This window comes from Haliotis asinina, chromosome 16 (genome assembly GCF_037392515.1).
Source record: "Haliotis asinina isolate JCU_RB_2024 chromosome 16, JCU_Hal_asi_v2, whole genome shotgun sequence".
NCBI lineage: Eukaryota > Metazoa > Mollusca > Gastropoda > Lepetellida > Haliotidae > Haliotis > Haliotis asinina.
Window position 1 is genome coordinate 44,408,699 of NC_090295.1, and position 19,249 is coordinate 44,427,947.

Sequence of the window (19,249 nt, forward strand, 5' to 3'; positions counted from 1 at the left end):
ACACACACTCATGGACAACCATACCTTATGCAAACCTACATCACATAATTACCGCATCGTGTTGTGGCACACTTTAAGCACGACTCTTGTCACACAGAACGTTGACAAAGATCCTCGACAATAATCGAGTCGCCTGACGCCATACCAGTGGACCCTTGCCATGTGCTGAAACAGCAGCCAGTCACCCAGAAACATACTGTAAACTCACGTGGGACGAGATAGGATACACCAGCTGTGTTGCACGTTGCATATGTCAGTGAGATCCGGTGCTTCTTCCCTCAGTGTGTGTTCAACAGCCTACCTCGTCATAATATATTCGCCTCCACCTCACAATGAGGGAGTTTAGTCTTATGTGACAGTCAGCAATATTCCAACTGCATGGTGGCGGTCTTTAAATAATCCAATCCGGACCAAAGAATCCAGTGATCCACAGGATGAGTATCGATCTTTGCAATTGGAATAATAGTCGCCCCTTAGAACAAGCGTGGGTTCCTGAAGATCAATTCTAAACAGGATCTTCGAGGGTGTCCTGCTCGTAGTATTCATGCTGGTTAGCTTTGTAGTGTCAGTGTAAAGAGGGAGCACACCGTATCGAGTCGTCTTTCTATTCAGCCAAGCCATTGAAAAACCATGTCTGGACATCGAGGGAATTGGTCCAACTGGTTGGAATTCCTGTTCTCTATGATAGGTTCTATGGTTGGCATGGGGAATATATGGAGGTTCCCCTACATCTGTTATCACAGTGGAGGTGGTGAGTGTTTCCTTACATAAGACCAGTTCTATACATTACTTCACTTCAAAACGCCATATATTTTCCTTTCTTTAAGATATTCTGTGCTCAAGCAATGGTGACCAAAGTACAAGCTATTGAGAATTAAATTAAATCTAGTGTTTAAGCACAATTAATGATTCCCAGAATAAATGCTGTTTAGAAGAGAACGAGGTGTCATGTAACAGGGTAACACTGAAGGTACCAATGTTGATCTTCCTCACATTCGGGTCAGCGTCCAGCAACCATTGTAAGGTAGTAAGAGGTGCCATCTGCAAGGTAGTAAGGCTCTGTGACTTCGTAGAATGCCCCAACAAAGTTGCAGTATTCGCCGAGGTCGACCTAGAATTGCACAAAGAACAATATCGAAAAGAGTCTTAATGTTTTGGGTTTTTTTTATTTTCACAAAAACATGACAGCTGCCTTCCTGATTCCCTACTTCCTGGCCATGTTTCTGTGTGGAATGCCAGCCATCTTGGTGGAGCTGATGTACTCTCAATATTCCAACCTTGGACCTGGAAGAGTGTGGATTATCTGCCCTTTGTTTCAAGGTCAGTGTTCGTGTTCCATTGTTGCACTTGTAGTACATTGCATGGCCTGCCGTGGTTTAGGGTAAACACCGCAAGCATCATTGTTTAAGGCTCTTATATTTATCAGCTTTCAAACATGGGCTGATGAGATGGTTGATTTTACACTCCAAGAAATGCATTCTGGAAACATGAAACGAAGTTTTGTGTGTCGAAAATAATTGTTTTAAGTATATTAATGAGTGATTGTTAGTGGCAGTAGGTTAAAGTGCTCTTACAATGACGTAACATGGATTTACACTATAGTTATACTGTTGGTATAAAGAACACGCTGTGAATTTAGTTTGATTTCTGGGTTCACCTTTGCGTTTCAACATGGCTCCAAACTTCTATCTGATATTATTACACTGATATTAAGTTAGGTGGCTTGGTAGTCAGCAGGTTTCTTGAAACAGAAGTGATATGAGACTAACCAGAAGTGTTCATCATGTCCAAGGATTGTTGGTTTGACGATTTTGTCATACAGAGGGCATTTATTTCCGTGCCATACCGGAAGTATCAATGACTTTGTCAGTATCTTTATTTGGAAAATTTGGAGGAACTGTTTTCTTCAACTGAAGAAGGCATCGGTGCTCTTCAACTTGATGTGACGTAAACCAGACTAGGTGTAGCTACAATCAAAGGACTGCTTTGCGTTCTGTTGATTCTTCCTTAACAAGCAGTTAAATGCATGTCTTGGGCTTGTGTTCCTTCTTCGTTTGGCTGTAATTAAGGATACCATGACAGTGATTAACACTACGTCACCGGCATATGCTGTACAAGATGTTATAGTCATATAGAAACTACATCATTATTCCAGGTATAGGTTACGGCATGGTTGTCCTCATCTCAATCGTCGGCGTCTACTACAATGTCATCCTGGCTTGGACTCTGTTCTACTTCGTTGGGTCATTCAGTTCAGTTCTTCCGTGGAGCACGTGTGATAACGAGTGGAACACTGACCTTTGCCGTACACGGACAAACCTGTCCAACTTGCCTCTGCGTGGAAATGAAACCCTTGTTAATACAACATTGTCATATCTTGGAACAGCTAACTTCTCCAAACTGGTTCACATTACTGACGAAGCAGTGACCCCTTCTGAAGAGTACTGGAGGTGTGTTCCCGTTTGTAGGATGTGGTCAACCATTTGATTCTGATGTATGTCTGTGTGTGTTAAAACCTATAACAAAAATACAGTGGTGAAAAGGAGCACTGAAAGGCAAACCTCTTGCTATATTTACTTTCCATTTTTTTATGAAGAGACAACTTCTTTATTGTAATGGGTGCGACCTTTCTGTGTACATATATTTACCGAACATTTAAATTGTGAAATTGTATGCTTTGACATTCAAAGTCAATAAATGTTTTCATGACATTCCAAAGAATAGTAATCCACCATTACTATTTCAATATCTATAAAATATGTTTAATATTTGTACTTCAGATACCACGTGCTTCAGATGTCCTCGGGAATAGGAGACATGGGAAGTATCCGGTGGCAGCTACTTGTGTGTCTCCTGGTAGCCTGGCTGGTGGTCCTCCTCAGTCTTATAAAGGGCATCAAGTCGTCGGGCAAGGTTGGGTTATTATGTGTATGCGTGAAACGCGAGAACAACACATGACAGCTGAAAGATGGCGTATAACCTTCCTTCTACACAGTGGTGCATAACCTTCTTTAAATATCATCATGAATAACCTTCCTTCTATACCATAGCGTATAACCTTCCTTCAATATTGCGGTGTATAACCTTCCTTCTATACCATAGTGTACAACCTTCCTTATATACCATAATGTATAACCTTTCTTCTATATCGCGGTGTATAACCCTCCCTCTATACCATGGTGTATAACCTCCCTTCTATACCATGGTGTATGACCATTTTTACATACCGTAGTGTATAAACTTCATTCTATACCATGGTGTATGACCATTTTTACATACCCTAGTGTATAAACTTCATTCTATACCATGGTGTATAACCTTCCTTCTATACCATAGTGTATAACCTTCTTTAAAAACCATCATGAATAAGCTTCCTTCTATACCATGGTGTATAACCTTCTTTATATACCGTAGTGTATAACCTTCCTTCTGTACCATAGTGTATAACCTTCCTTCTATACCATGGTGTATAACCTTTTTTATATACCGCAGTGCATAACCTTCCATATATAACATGGTGTATAACCTTCCTTCTATACCATTCTGTATAACCTTCCTTCTACACCGTCGTCTATAACCTTCCTTCTCTACCGTGGTGTATAACCTTCCTTCTTTACCATAGTGTATAACCTTCCTTCAACACCGTGGTGTATAACCTTCCTTCTATACCATGGGGTATAACCTTCCTTCCACACCGTGGTGTATAACCTTCCTTCTACACCATAGTGTATAACCATCCTTCTACACCGTGGTGTATAACCTTCCTTCTGTACCATAGTGTATAACCTTCCTTCTACACCGTGGTGTATAACCTTCCTTCTATACCATAGTGTATAACCTTCCTTCTACACCGTGGTGTATAACCTTCCTTCTGTACCATACTGTATAACCTTCCTTCTCTACCGTAGTGTATAACCTTCCTTCTGTACCATAGTGTATAACCTTCCTTCTATACCATGGTGTATAACCTTTTTTATATACCGCAGTGCATAACCTTCCATATATAACATGGTGTATAACCTTCCTCCTATACCATTGTGTATAACCTTCCTTCTATACCGTTGTGTATAACTTTCCTTATATACCTTATTGTAGAACTTTCCTTCTGTAGCGTGGTGTATAACTTTCCTAATGTATCATGGTGTATAACCTTCCTTCTCTACCGTGGTGTATCACTTTCCTTATGTACCATAGTGTATAACCTTCCTTCTATACCGTGGTGTATAACTTTCCTTATATACCATTGTGTATAGCCTTCCTTCTATATCGAGATGTATAACCTTCCTTCTATATCGATGTGTATAACCGTCCTTATTCATCGAGGTGTAAAACCTTTCTTCTATACCATGGGGTATAATCTTCCCTACGTTCCATTACAATCGAGACACGGCTATGAATTCAGAAAACGCCGATCATCCTTCTATACAATAGTGTATAACCTTCCTTCTACACCGTGGTGTATAACCTTCCTTCTGTACCATAGTGTATAACCTTCCTTCTACACCGTGGTGTATAACCTTCCTTCTACACCGTGGTGTATAACCTTCCTTCTATACCATTGTGTATAACCTTCCTTCTATACCGTTGTGTATAACTTTCCTTATATACCTTATTGTAGAACTTTCCTTCTATACCGTAGTGTATAACCTTCCTTGTACACCATGGTGTATAACCTTCCTTATATACCATAGTGTATAACCTTCCGTATATACCATTGTGTATAACCTTCCTTATATACCATAGTGTATAACCTTCCTTATATACCATTGTGTATAACATTCCTTATATACCATTGTGTATAACCTTCCTTATAAACCATTGTGTATAACCTTCCTTATATACCATTGTGTATAATCTTCCTTATATACCATTGTGTATAACCTTCCTCATATACCATTGTGTATAACCTTCCTTCTATATCGAGATGTATAACCTTACTCTATATCGAGATATACCACCTTCCTTCTTTATCGAGGTGTAAGTCCTTCCTTATATACCATAGTGTATAACCTTCCTTATATACCATAGTGTATAACCTTCCTTATATACCATAGCGTATAACCTTCCTTATATACCATAGTGTATAACCTTCCTTACATACTATAGTGTATAACCTTCCTTCAACACCGTGGTGTATAACCTTCCTTCTATACCATGGGGTATAACCTTCCTTCCACACCGTGGTGTATAACCTTCCTTCTACACCATAGTGTATAACCATCCTTCTACACCGTGGTGTATAGCCTTCCTTATATACCATTGTGTATAACCTTCCTTATATACCATTGTGTATAACCTTCCTTACATACCATAGTGTATAACCTTCATTATACCATTGTGCATAACCTTCCTTATATACCATTGTGTATAATCTTCCTTATATACCATTGTGTATAACCTTCCTTATATACCATTGTGTACAACCTTCCTTCTATATCGAGATGTGTAACCTTCCTCTATATCGAGGTATACAACCTTTCTTCTTTATCGAGGTTTAAGTCCTTCCTTCTATACCATTGTGTATAACCTTCCTTATAAACCATTGTGTATAACCTTCCTTATATACCATTGTGTATAATCTTCCTTATATACCATTGTGTATAACCTTCCTTAGATACCATTGTGTATAACCTTCCTTCTATATCGAGATGTATAACCTTCCTCTATATCGAGGTATACAACCTTCCTTCTTTATCGAGGTGTAAGTCCTTCCTTATATACCATAGTGTATAACCTTCCTTATATACCATAGTGTATAACCTTCCTTATATACCATAGCGTATAACCTTCCTTATATACCATAGTGTATAACCTTCCTTACATACCATAGTGTATAACCTTCCTTATATACCATAGTGTATAACCTTCCTTATATACCATTGTGTATAACCTTCCTTATATACCATTGTGTATAACCTTCCTTCCATACCATAGTGTATAACCTTCCTTATATACCATAGTGTATACCCTTCCTTATATACCATTGTGTATAACCCTCCTTATATACCATTGTGTATAACCTTCCTTCTTTATCGAGGTGTAAGTCCTTCCTTATATACCATAGTGTATAACCTTCCCTAATTTCCATGACTATCGTGACACGGCTATGAATTCGTAAATCGTCGATGATCATGCGTTAAGTTCAGGACGTACAGTTGTCACACACCAAGTCAACTCGCAATTATATAGGTGAATGAATAGTAACTTATTCACTTGTTCATTGTTGTTTATTACTGTTGTCATTTTATTCCCAGGTCGTCTACGTTGCAGCCACCGTTCCGTATATGATTTTGGTAGCTCTGCTTGTTCGTGGATTGTTACTTCCAGGAGCTGTAGAAGGAGTCAAGTACTATAGTATACCACAGTGGACAAAACTCATGGATGCAAAGGTTAAGAGAGCTATGTTTATAACGCTAATCACATAGCTATTATTGGTGTTTCAAACATTTGCACGTACTGAGTCTTATTCCATAAGGATAATTCTTCTTGTTCTCTCGTCTTCTCCACTTCTCATTGTGAAGTAGATTTAAACCAGATGAACTTTTGATGACATATTTCTCCAGGTGTGGCGCAATGCTGCTTCTCAGGTATTCTATTCTGTTGGAATCGGCACCGGAGGAATAGTCACCCTATCCAGCTACAACAAATTTCACAATAACTGCTACAGGTATGAATTATTTGTACAACATTCCGATGCATCGTTTTGATTATCAGTGTGTTGCACGATATTGTAAATATTGTAGAACAATGGTAACTGCATAGACATACACATGCCATAGTGCAGGCAGGGAAGAGTCCACTTGTATGACTTTGAAACTTGTCCAGGGTAAGCCCGTACTGCTATCAGTATGATACAGACTACAAAAAAGCAAAGGTAAGGCAACACAAACAACTGTGTTGCCAACAAATCGTCTTTAGGTTCCAGAAAAGGAATAAACTAACTAATACTGCGTTTACATTGAGTGCACGGAAATATTTTCCGTCATTTATGAGACATAATCTAGACTGGTTATTCTCTCGTGTTCCTGGCTTTTAAATAACGGGCCAGCTGTTTGTATTTTAACATTATAGATTTGCCAGTTGAACTGATCTCATCGACCTGTTTCTGTCTCAGGGATGCTCTGGTGCTCCCTGTGTTGGACTGTCTTACCAGCTGGTTTGCAGGATTCATCATCTTCGTGTTCCTGGGTTACATGGCCCACCAGTCCAACCTGCCTATCTCGGAGGTAGTCAAAGAAGGTGGGTGAGATATTTCAGTTGTCATGGCGAGGCTGGTGTTCAGGTCCCCATTACATATATTTAAAACGAATATCTCACTGCAGAATCGCTTACATCTTCTCCTTCACAGCTCTAATCATTGCCTGGATGTGTTGTATTTCCCGTGAGTGGTTAGGACATGAAAAGTGCAAAATTCCCCTTCGGATTATCCTGTGCATATATTCGTGTGTTATGTCTTGCACACGTTTTCCGTTTTGTAGAGAGACAAATCAGCTACTTTGATCGTCAAGACTGGGAATTCCTTAGCACTGATGGTGTACATTCATGAGAGTTCCAGGGTTGGAACTCTTAAGGGAATACACCCTAATGTCACCTCATCCTTTCCGCTGGTCCCGCTCTATTTCAATTGTCGGTTCTTATTTGTCTGAACCCCAGTAGCTATGTTTTGTGTCTCATGGTTCCCAGGACCTGGTCTGGCTTTCATGGCGTATCCTGATGCTGTGACGACAATGCCGCTGCCGCAGTTGTGGGCGTGTCTGTTCTTCCTGATGCTGTTTATTGTGGGCCTTGACAGTCAGGTAAATCACCTGCGTCGACCAGTGAATAGGAGCTTTGAGCACCCTAAACTCATGACCAAATGGGATAAGATGGCTTGCATGAAACAAGTCAGCGAGTCTGACCAACCAATCACGTTACCTTTACGTTAAACATGACCCAGGTTACTGAAAATTCAAATCAGGCAGTGCTGGGGATTTGGAGTATAAGGAAGGTGACGGGACTTGAGGATCGGCGGACATCTTCATAGATGTCATGGGATATGGTTCAGCTTTTGAAAGCGCCTTATTTTGTCTGCTACAAATAACCATCAGAAAAAAATATGTATTAATGTGTGTATTTACTATGGACGGGTAACTAGCCTAGATCCCAGAATGACAGACTAAGATCGGTAACGGCAGCGTCCAAGGATATTCAACTTGTCCTGGACAAAACTGGGCAGTTGACCTTATCCGGCGAATAAGGTGGAGAAATGACATCTGTATTGTCGAAAAACGTGACTGGCTCGTAAAGACTGTCCTGTATGATTGAAATTTCTCTACTCGCAGAAGAGAAAATTTCTCATATCATTGAAAACTGTGAATGTATCTTTGTGAGTGATGTATTTAGTGTTCGTAAACTTCTGAGGTTTATAGCAAAGGCTATGAAGAGAAATGACGTGTAAAACCTCTTGAATTGGAGGACTTGAACCAAATTCACTCACGCACTCTCAACACTTCATAAAACTACATTTAACCAAATGCTACAACTTATAACTATGCCCCGTCAGTTCGTCCACGTCCAGACCGTTGTCACCGCCCTCACCGACGCCTTCCCAGCATCCCTCCGACACCGGAAGCTCCTGGTTACAACTAGTGTCTGTTTGATTGGGTTTATTTTAGGACTGACGTGCGTTACACAAGTAAGTGCAGACATCTACCTCTGTTTCTATCATAAATTGCAATGTGTTCTAATGCATAAACACCCGAAACCTTACCACGAAGAGATTGCCCATCGTAGGAGTTTACTCACCTCGGTCGTGATCTTATCTTTTCAGGGTGGTATCTACGTGCTGACACTGATGGACTGGTATGTCGGGACTGTTTCATTTGTAGTTCTAGCGATGTCGGAAATGTTGGTTCTAGCGTGGATATATGGTAAGCTTTTCTCCCAGCACTACATAATTAAGGCATTTGACTTATTATTGACCTGCTTGTGTTTACTGCTTGTCTGTACTTTCATCGATACACACCATGCTTTGGGTTGTATACAGTTTTTCCAGTGATTTCCTGACCCATTACGTCATCATAATGTGTAACAATGACGTGTACTTTACGTAGGGTTCGAACCACGGATCTCTCTCCAGAGAACCCCCGAATTAAATCACTCCAGATCTGAAATACTGCAAAAATAGATCATTGTTGACACGAGTCGTTGATAAAGCCCAAACTGTCTTCTTGTATACAGGTGTAAACCGTCTGTATGATGATCTGGAGATGATGATTGGCTACCGGGTGTCTCCTGTCTGGAAACCCATGTGGCTAGTCGCCACGCCCCTGTTCGTCTTTGTGAGTACTCTGTGGAGATAAGCACCTGTGGGATTTTTCCTCAATGTGCTTGCTCGAATTTATAGAGACCCAGCGAAGAAATAAGTTTCTACATCCCTTTGTATACTGTGATAAAGTATTGTATTGCCTTGAACTATGTTAGTTAAAGTGCAAGACTGCGAGTTTCAATACAGGGTTCACAGATCTTGCTGAAGAAGACGTAATGGTAATTGTAACCGAAATGAATACCGTATACAAGTAACATGAAGCACGTGATCAATATAAAACAATGACGACTCTTGGCAGGGTCATTATGCCGAAGCGTGACCTCCAAGATCCGCCGATCCTCGAGTCCTGAAGGCCTTGGCTCTGATGATCCACCTCATCGTTTGGATCTTCGACGTTTTGTTTTCAGTGTATGTTTCTGATGTGAACAGATACACTGGAACTGAGATGGGGAATATGTTTGGACAAAATAATCAATGCCTTTATTGAGCGTACTCTCTGAATGACGTAAGTGTAATGTGTCATTGTTTCTTGTACAGGTTTTGCTTATTGCGGGACTTACCAGCATGTCTCCAGTAGCTCTTGGTGGGAAGGAATTCCCTTCTTGGGCACAAGCAGTTGGTTGGCTGATAGCGGTTAGCCCTGTCATTCCAATACCTGTAGGCATGGTGCTGGCCATTTGGAGAGAAAAGGACGGGTCTTTGAAAGAGGTCAGTATCACAAGGAAAATTGGTACAACGAAAGTTGAAGATAAACTTCTCACTGTTATGCTTTTGAATGTTGGGGAGATCCAGATCTTTAAAATAAAAACGCCCAAGATTGAAACACTACGAAACTCTAATCATTAAGTCGTTTTCAGCAACATGGTGGGTCATGCTATTTCAACGTCGTTGTGGGGTTTTTTTGTTTTGTTTTGTTCTGTTTTTTGTTTGTTTGCTTTGTTTTGTTGTTTTGGTTTGGGTTTTTCTTGTTTTCTGTCGGTTTTTTTGTTTTTGTTTTTTGTTTTTTGTTTTGTTTTGGTTTTGTCTTTTGGGGGTTTTTTTTGTTTGTTTCTCTTTATAACATTTTTTATGATAAGAATAATATGTCTGAGTGTGTTTACAGAGGCTGATCCAAGCGACCAAGCCAAGGAAGGAATGGGGACCAGCACTCGGTGCTAAGACTGAAGAAGGGAAGGACGAGATGAGCATGCAGACAAAAGAAATACTGCTCAGTGACGCCCACAGTTCATGAAATGAAGGAAATTTTATTCCCACTAGATTTTCCATACACGTAGATATATTATTTGAGCTTTTCTCATTGTTTAGTTCGACACATGAGTTTGGTTATTTGCATTGATGCACAGAGTTTCATTGTTTGCAGCATGACGTCATGGCGTTGTATATCACTGTCATAAATAACTGAAAATGACGTCACAAAACCTCTTTGAAATAACGAGAAATAGAGAAGAGCAGATGTCCCAGTTCAGAAAGAGATCAAAATGTCAGCATGTTTCTATATACATATTCTTAAACGAAAGGTTACTTACTCGGAACTCTGAAAAACGGATAGTCTCTTCCTGGGTAAGATTTTGAAAGGCCTCCTCTTGGTATTGAGGTGGACAAGGGCTATTCGCCGGCGACACCAAACTACATCTGGCCGTTGAACAATAGATTTTGTGCCCTGTCTTGCTTAGAATGATGAAATAAAACTGAAAGTCCGCTTTGTTTTCGCTGTTTCTGAAGAGGAAGTTGAGATGTAAAGATGTACCTAGTTGATGAGAGCGATATCATTATAAGAAGATACTAGTGTCCTTGGGCCACGTGCAATATTGAATGTGGAAATAGGTGGATGATAGACATGGTCGCGTAGAAAACAACGGTTGATGTAGACACCGCGATTCTTGGACGGTACTCATCACCATGGTATCCCACGGAACCATCTGAATAGATCAATAATTACACACCTTCTTGGAATGTAAATGTGGACATCACAAGCACCTCTCAAGAAGTCATGTTTGGACGAGTCCACCACACACCAAAATTCATATCTATAATTTTCATACAATTATGTGATAACGTCTTGAGTGCAACGTTTAACGCCATCTGACCTGCCACAACATCTTATTACATTGTATTATACAGAATCACAACAATTAACCTTAGTGTCTTAACAGTTTGCCTTTTGTAGCGCAAGCTCACAACTACATCCAGTATTCATAAGATTTGCATTCACATATTGGTATATGAGAGCCCGATGGTGTTGGCCAGGCTGGTTGTATAAGGCTACCTAATGGACAGGGTGGTCAGACTGTAAGATTTGGTTGTTTGCGGGTCAAAGTGACCTGATAGTGTGGATCGTTGCTTGTAATATCGACCACTGGCTTTTATGTATATGGAGCTCTTTCCAACAACCTTTTCAAGGTTGATATAGGTGTGCATTTGCATTTTTTAGGCTGAATAAAAAAATGAAATGTGTCTCGGGCATATTTTTTCAAAAGTGATGAGGGCGATAGGACTTTATTTTCCATTTTTGATACAAAAAGTGACGAGGAGGGAATATATAATATTGTGATGGCCATCACGAAGATTGAGAAATTATTTTTTCCAGTTTAATTGCAAAATTCATAAGATACAAAAGCTTGTAAATGATTAGTCATTACGAGATATCTTTTTATGTATTTCCCTTTTGTAATTTTTATAGTTAATGGCAGTGCAGAAATTATTACCATAATTATCATATGATTAGTTTTGCGAGTATATACTAGTGTTATTGGCACCCTCGTTTTCACGTAATTCAGTGTTTTGAAATGATCTCTTTTTTGGTACGAAATCTGTCAAAGATCGTAGCATGTTGTTTCAAGCATTATAATGTATTGCCATTCGTAAAATATCATAAGCTATTGCCATCACATTACGCTATTGGTTTAGAACACAGTTGTACTTTGTAAGAGTCAATGTCAACAACGTCGCCTGTCAAAACGATCTTGTTTACTTTTTCAAGCACTTTTGAATTGACCGCACTTTTTTTTTATATTTCATTGTTCTAAGCATCCAGTTTCGAAAACTGACTATCAGATATGGATTACTCTTACCTTTTCCTTCAACAAATTGTGACATAATTCCTGTGACACTTGTTAATTAACCATTCTTTGGTGAATTTGTGATCTGGGCGGAGCTACGTGTTTCGGTGACGCCTGTACTGAGATGCACATCTTCGGGAGTTATCTCCCTTGTATTGTACACGGCGTTTTCAATGAGTAAACCAGTATGTCCGACCTGTACACAACGTCTCTGTGTTTAATCCATTTCGAGATCTACAGAACGTTACATTGTGTCAGAAGTGGTTAGAAAAGTCATCACGAGTTCTTTCTAAAGATATACAAGTGTTTGCAAGTCGACAAGTTACCAGATCTGAGGTAAATTCGAAATTTTATGCCTCATCAACCGCGCACGTGGTGTTACAAGTCCCCAAGTTTTCGAGCAGGGACGTGAATGCAAGTGTTACGTCGTACACGGACCTTTTTCAAAGAATTCTTGTTATGAAACGCATCTTCTGTCAAGTGTACTCAACTTTGATGGAACGAATTGTGACAATTCTCTCGATAAACTGCAAAATCCATATCAGTTACGTTTGACTTGAAAATCTAGACTTGCCGAGGCTTCACTGAAGTTCACATTTACTCAAAAAAAAAAAAAAAAATATATATATATATATATATATATATATATATATATATATATATATATATATATATATATATATATATATATATATATTCCTATCATGGCTGAAGGTGAAGAAACTGTTGCTAAAGTGCTATATATGCCTTCTGCAATTCCTCTACCGCCAAAATTGGATCTGAAAGGGAATTTAGCCACAAACTGGAAAAGATTCAAACGTGGATGGGACAATTATGAAATTGCTCAGAGACTTGTTTCAGAAGAAATGAGATTTAGAACAGCAACGCTTCTTACAGCTCTTGGATCTGATGCTCTTGAAGTCTTTGATGGGTTTCAATTTGCAAATGAAGGGGATAAATCTAATATAGACATTGTTTTGGAAAAATTTGAGACATTTTGTATTGGTTCCACAAGTGAAACGTATGAGCGTTACATCTTCAATAAACGTGAACAGGAAGGTGGTGAATCTATTGACACTTATGTAGCGGCTCTGAGATCTCTTGCCAAATCCTGCAATTATGGCACACTAACAGATTCATTGATCAAGGACAGAATTGTAGGAATTCTTGACAATAGTACAAGAAAGAAACTGTTACAAACTGCGAAGTTGACTCTAGAAAAGTGCATCACTGTGTGTAGAGCATGTGAAACAACAGATCATCAACTCAAATCTATGAGAACTGATCAGGTGTCCTTTGTTAGAAGAAACAGACATGGAAAGAAGAAGGGTCAAAGCAAAAGTGGAAGATCAGAGAGGGAACAACCTAAACCAAAATATCTGTCTTACATAGAAGAGTGCAAATTCTGTGGCAGATCTCATGCTAGAGATAGAGACCAGTGTCCAGCATTTGGGAAAAAGTGTACCTATTGTCATGGCATGAATCATTTTGATATTAAGTGTAAACATAAGAAAGTGAAAAGCAGACAGAAAGGGAACAGGCAACAGCGCGTCAGTGCTGTTGAAGATCTCTCCACTTCTGAATCAGAGAGTGAGGAAGGAGACTATGCCTTGAGCCTTGAAGAATCAATCCTGTCTGTGAATGATAACCCTCCAAAGAAACTGTTTGCACAGATGAAAGTCAATAAACAGAATATCAAGTTTCAACTTGATTGTGGTGCAACCGTGAACGCTATGCCAGTCTCTTTGTTCAGGACAATATTCCATGGAAAGGAAGAAAGTTTGGATCCTTATAACACTCCACTGATACTCTACAACAATACAGAAATGGATACAATTGGGAAAACTCAGATTTCTGTGGTGAATCCAAAAAATTGTGAAAACCACATGCTTGAATTCATCATAGTTCAGGATGAAGTAAGACCTGTTCTTGGTGCACAGGCAGTCCAAGGGATGAACCTGATTACAGTCAACTTCGACAACATAATGTCGATTTCTAAAGACACTCTAACTGAAGAGTTTTCAGATGTCTTCATTGGTGAAGGAAAGTTAGAAGGCACCCTTAAACTTGAGATAGATCCAAAAGTCTCTCCAGTGAAGATTCCTTTAAGGAAGACTCCAATAGCTATTAAGCCTAAGCTCAAGGCGGAACTGAACAGACTGGAAAAGCTTGGAGTGATACCGAAGGTTGATGTACCAACTGAATGGATTTCATCCATGGTAGTTGTCATGAAAAGTAATGGACGTCTACGTGTCTGCCTCGATCCACAACCTCTCAACAAAGCATTAAAGAGAAATGACTACTCCATGTCAACAATTGATGATGTGTTGCCTGAACTGTCAAATGCAAAACTATTTACAGTGGTTGATGTCAAAAACGGATTTTGGCATGTGGGCTTGGATGAAAAAAGCAGTTACCTAACCACATTTGATACCCCATGGGGAAAGTTTCGGTGGAAAAGAATGCCCTTTGGTATCTCACCTGCCCAAGAGGAATTCCAGAGACGACTTGATGATGCATTGGAAGGTCTTCATGGAGCTAAAGCTATACATGATGACATCATCATCTATGGATCAGGCAGCAACATGGATGAAGCATCACAAGATCATGATGCAAACCTCAAAGCCCTCCTCCAAAGATGTTGGATGAAAGGCATCAAACTGAATTTCCAGAAAATGAAACTGAAATGAACTGAGGTTACCTATTTAGGTCATGTGATATCATCAGAAGGTCTAAAAGTAGATCCTTCCAAAGTTGAGGCAATCTTGAAAATGCCACCTCCAACTGATAAACAAGGGATACAGTGTCTTTTGGGACTTACCAACTTTGTGCAGAGAATAATGATAAGATCAAAGAAAGCTGGCACAGATCCCTATCTGGCCCTCCTCGATTGGAGGAATACACCTACAGAACACATGGGAAGCTCCCCAGTTCAGCGACTCTACAGCAGAAGAACACGCACGTTGCTGAGTTTGTCAGCCAGACAACTGTCTCCCAAGATAGTAAATTCAGTCCCAAAGAAACTTTCTACCAGAAAGGCAAAACAGAAGAAATATTATGACAGAAATGCCAAGAACCTCAGAGAGCTAAAACCAGGTGAGACCATCGTAATGAAGCCTTGTGGGGAAGAAAAGGAATGGAGGAGTGCTAAGGTGAAAGACAAGGTGGGAATAAGATCTTACTGTGTCGAAACTGAGGACGCGATGCAGTATAGAAGAAATCGCAGGCATCTCAGAGGTCCAAACCAGTTGAGGTTTCAACCTAACATCTCGGATCCAGTTGATAATATGGTCCCAACAGAGAAACAGAACACAACAGAACCTGAGGTCAAAGCGGGCCCAGAACAGTCAACAACCAGTAACACATAGAACTGCCCTACCCTGACACGAAGTAGCAGATAGGTCAAGCCACCCCAATATCTTAAGGACTATGTGACTAGCTAAATCAGCAGTATCATACCAGACAAGTCACATTGTCAGAACTGATAAAAAAAATGTCCAGGTCGTGTGAAAAGACTTATTTATGAGTTTTTAAAAAAAATACCCAATGACTTCAGAAATAATAATTTCAGGACTCTTAACAAAACGTATTTCACATGGATTTTCCAGTGACTTATTTCTGTAAACTGTAATCATCTTCTGTATACTTACATATGTTTTGTTTGTACATCTTAAAGAGGGGAGATGTACTGAGATGCACATCTTCGGGAGTTATCTCCCTTGTATTGTACACGGCGTTTTCAATGAGTAAGCCAGTATGTCCGACCTGTACACAACGTCTCTGTGTTTAATCCATTTCGAGATCTACAGAACGGTACAACGCCCGCCATTTTAACTTTGTGACAGATAGCCTATGTCGCAATGAGGATACCGCTACTTTTGACTCAGATTAGTGTTTTGCATGATAAGTTTACGTAATCTTGTGAATTACGAACAGAAGAACCCAGAATTGTATTTGATGATATGTCAGTTCATCTTGCAAAGCCGATGTTAATTCTGACAACAGTGATTCCCACTGTATTCATACGCGATGTTCAGCATTATTATTTATGAACATGTTTTCTATAAATACGACTTCCAGTGCCACTGCCAAATTGTGTGAGCGACTGAGTCATGTTGTTAAACATCTTATGTGCCGGATAAGCTCCAATTGCCTACTGACATCTGTAATCTTCCTCTTTGAATTGTCCATCATTGTTCCCAGTCGACGTCGCTCTTTGTTATTGCGTCCCCCTGAGCAGGCAGCAAGGACGTAGCAGGACGTAGAGAGACGCAATTGTTGATCTTATGATATTGGAGGGCATTTAATGAATTAATTACGCGTAATTAATTGGTGGGTAAAAATAGTCATTTTCGTCCCAGATTACCTTCTGAGGTAATGCGTCTTCCCCTTTATTTCAGTGGTTTCATGTTGTGAAAGTAGATCCCTCAAAAGAAAAAGGACGTATCGGGACGTAATATCTCGTGATTTGATTGGTCTAGAACTGACATGTGACCATTTTCTCGCACCTATAAATACGATGCGATCCAATTCGGGTCATTCTGACTTTGGCAGTCGTCAGGTCAGTCTCAAACTAAGGGCAGATAATTCAGCCCGAAAGTTCCCCTTGTCCTTACAATTCTAATAGCTGATGCTATAAATAGAATGCACTTTTCGAACATGGACAGAAGTTATTATCTTAATAACCATCGAGTGACTACCACTGAAGCCATAGGTCATACTTTTAGTGCCTTAACACTGGTCCATGCACATAAACCTTAAGCTTGAGAGGGGTCTACTTAGTGAAAAAGAGCATTGTGCTGAATTATATTTATACCCATGAATAAACAGCTATTTATTCATTGAAAAGAAGTGTTTGACTTTTCCTGAAAACAAGACTGACAAGGTTTATTGAAAGTTTGAGTCCCGGCCGCCACAATATTTATTTTTTCCTCTCAGAGAAATACAGCCTGAGAAGTTTAGCACCTGTTAGTGAGTTGAAGAGTCTCACTAGTTCTTACAGAAAGCCATGCTTATAGTGAACAAATGGATGATCGGGACGCAACCAAGTCAAAAGTTTTTTAGCCTTACATTTCTTTCTTCAAATACAACTGCAATGTCCCAGTTTTCTTCATTAATTTTTGTCATTTAGGTTAAGGTGTAAGTACCCAGCTGAACTGGAACCATGGTTGACCATGTATTACCATGTTTTACCGTGCTAAACCGTGGTCACCAACATTTCTTCTCATGGTAGACAATGGTCTGACATGGTCATCATGGTAGACCATGGTCACCAGAAACCATGCCAGACCATGGTCATCCTTCTCATTCAAAGCAGTGGTTGACCATGGTCATCTCATGAAAGTCCAAAAAAATGAAAAGGGAAAACCTGACAGTTTCATGACACTGTGTTTAATTTAAGAAAAACAAATGACCGGAGCATTCAGTGAAATGCTATACCAGCACGATGCCATTGCTGCTAGTGCTATATGTCACGTAGACCTGTGTGAGCGCGCAAAACGAGCGAGGGGCAAACCTTTGGCAAAAGACAACGACCTAAGCGAAGAATAACCCTAATGTATTTGCGATTCACGGATGTTCGATGATAATCCAATGATGGACATGTGAATTATTGCCGATGGATACATCTCATTTCTAGTGGAGATGAGAACGAGAGGTAAGTAAATAACAGCAATATTTAAATTGTCTTGAGCGCCGCGATATTTAGATTGTTTTGAGTACCGGAAGGTGCACATACGGACATAGGTGAAGGGGTAAGCCACACCCTTTGATTAGAATGATGTGAGACAACATAACAATAACATATATAGCAGTGTATGAAGTGTTTATTTTATACATTCTCAGTGAATATCTCTCAAACGGAAAGAGTCATGAGTGATTAACGCTAATTTGTGCTTTAATGTAATATGTTCCACTCGTTTATGATAAGACACGATCTGTATGTAACGGTACTTATAAAATACCGGTATGACTAAGAAACTTTGAGTCATGTTTTCTGAGTCAAAGTTCACGGTGCTTGTAAGGTCATCTTGAAAGATTCAGTTTCTTTGGCTTAGATTACGAACACAATAAAACACATTCAAATGATCAAAATTTGTTTAAGAACCTTTTGAAATGGAAACACTGTTATTAAATTTTGTTTGTGTTTGTCAGATTTCCTCTGGGTGATTCTGAAGAAATGGTACTCATGTTGTAACAGTGAAGATAAAGTTCAGCTGGATGATTATATTCCTGAGCCATTTGCCCTTGACACTGAAGACCTGGTTTTGACACTGAAGACCTGGTTTTGATTCCTCACATGGGTGCAGTGTGTGTAGCCACTTTCTGGTGTCCGTCGCCATGATATTGCTGGAACGTTGCTAAAGACGGCGTAAAACTAAACTCACTCAGTCACTCGCTATACCTGAATCGGTGTGGGTATCTTCTGTGACTTCCCACTGCTCTTCCTGAAGGTTCTTCTGACTTGTGTGCCTCCTGTTTCTTCTGAGAGAAATTGTGATGCCCCTTGTAGATGATTTTGGGCACTCTTGTAAATTCTCTGTTGGTCGTGACTCTCATTATGTCTACTTTTAAACCGTATAGTCTGATGGGATTACACTTTCTGAAATTGTATATTCCTACATGAAATGTTGTTCTGAAAGAGTTCATTTTCCTGGATACAGACTGTAGGACACCCAATTTCCATTTCCAAAGAATTAATAAGAATGTCCTCTGAAAAATGATGAACATGCCCACGTGCCATTTGTCCTCAGCAGCGTAACCGGATATACAATTCCAGTTTCCTTTAGACTTGTACTAGCTGCACAGGATATCCCTCAATCCCAGTGAACCTTCCAGCAGCTATCGTCAAATTGTCTTTCATTTAAATCTGAACCAATGTTAG

At 39.7% G+C, this 19,249-nt stretch overlaps 1 protein-coding gene across 1 annotated transcript; it reads left to right on the plus strand.

Moving 5' to 3' along the window:
* Window positions 1-630: 630 nt before the first annotated feature.
* Window positions 631-10,538, plus strand: LOC137267812 (sodium- and chloride-dependent glycine transporter 1-like). The gene is made up of 13 exons (XM_067802247.1): window positions 631-751; window positions 1,189-1,320; window positions 2,156-2,450; window positions 2,781-2,913; window positions 6,255-6,389; window positions 6,564-6,667; window positions 7,115-7,239; window positions 7,684-7,796; window positions 8,543-8,674; window positions 8,810-8,909; window positions 9,220-9,320; window positions 9,845-10,015; window positions 10,410-10,538. Exons 1-13 carry the CDS (start codon window positions 631-633, stop codon window positions 10,536-10,538), a joined length of 1,791 nt encoding a protein of 596 aa, XP_067658348.1.
* Window positions 10,539-19,249: the final 8,711 nt, after the last annotated feature.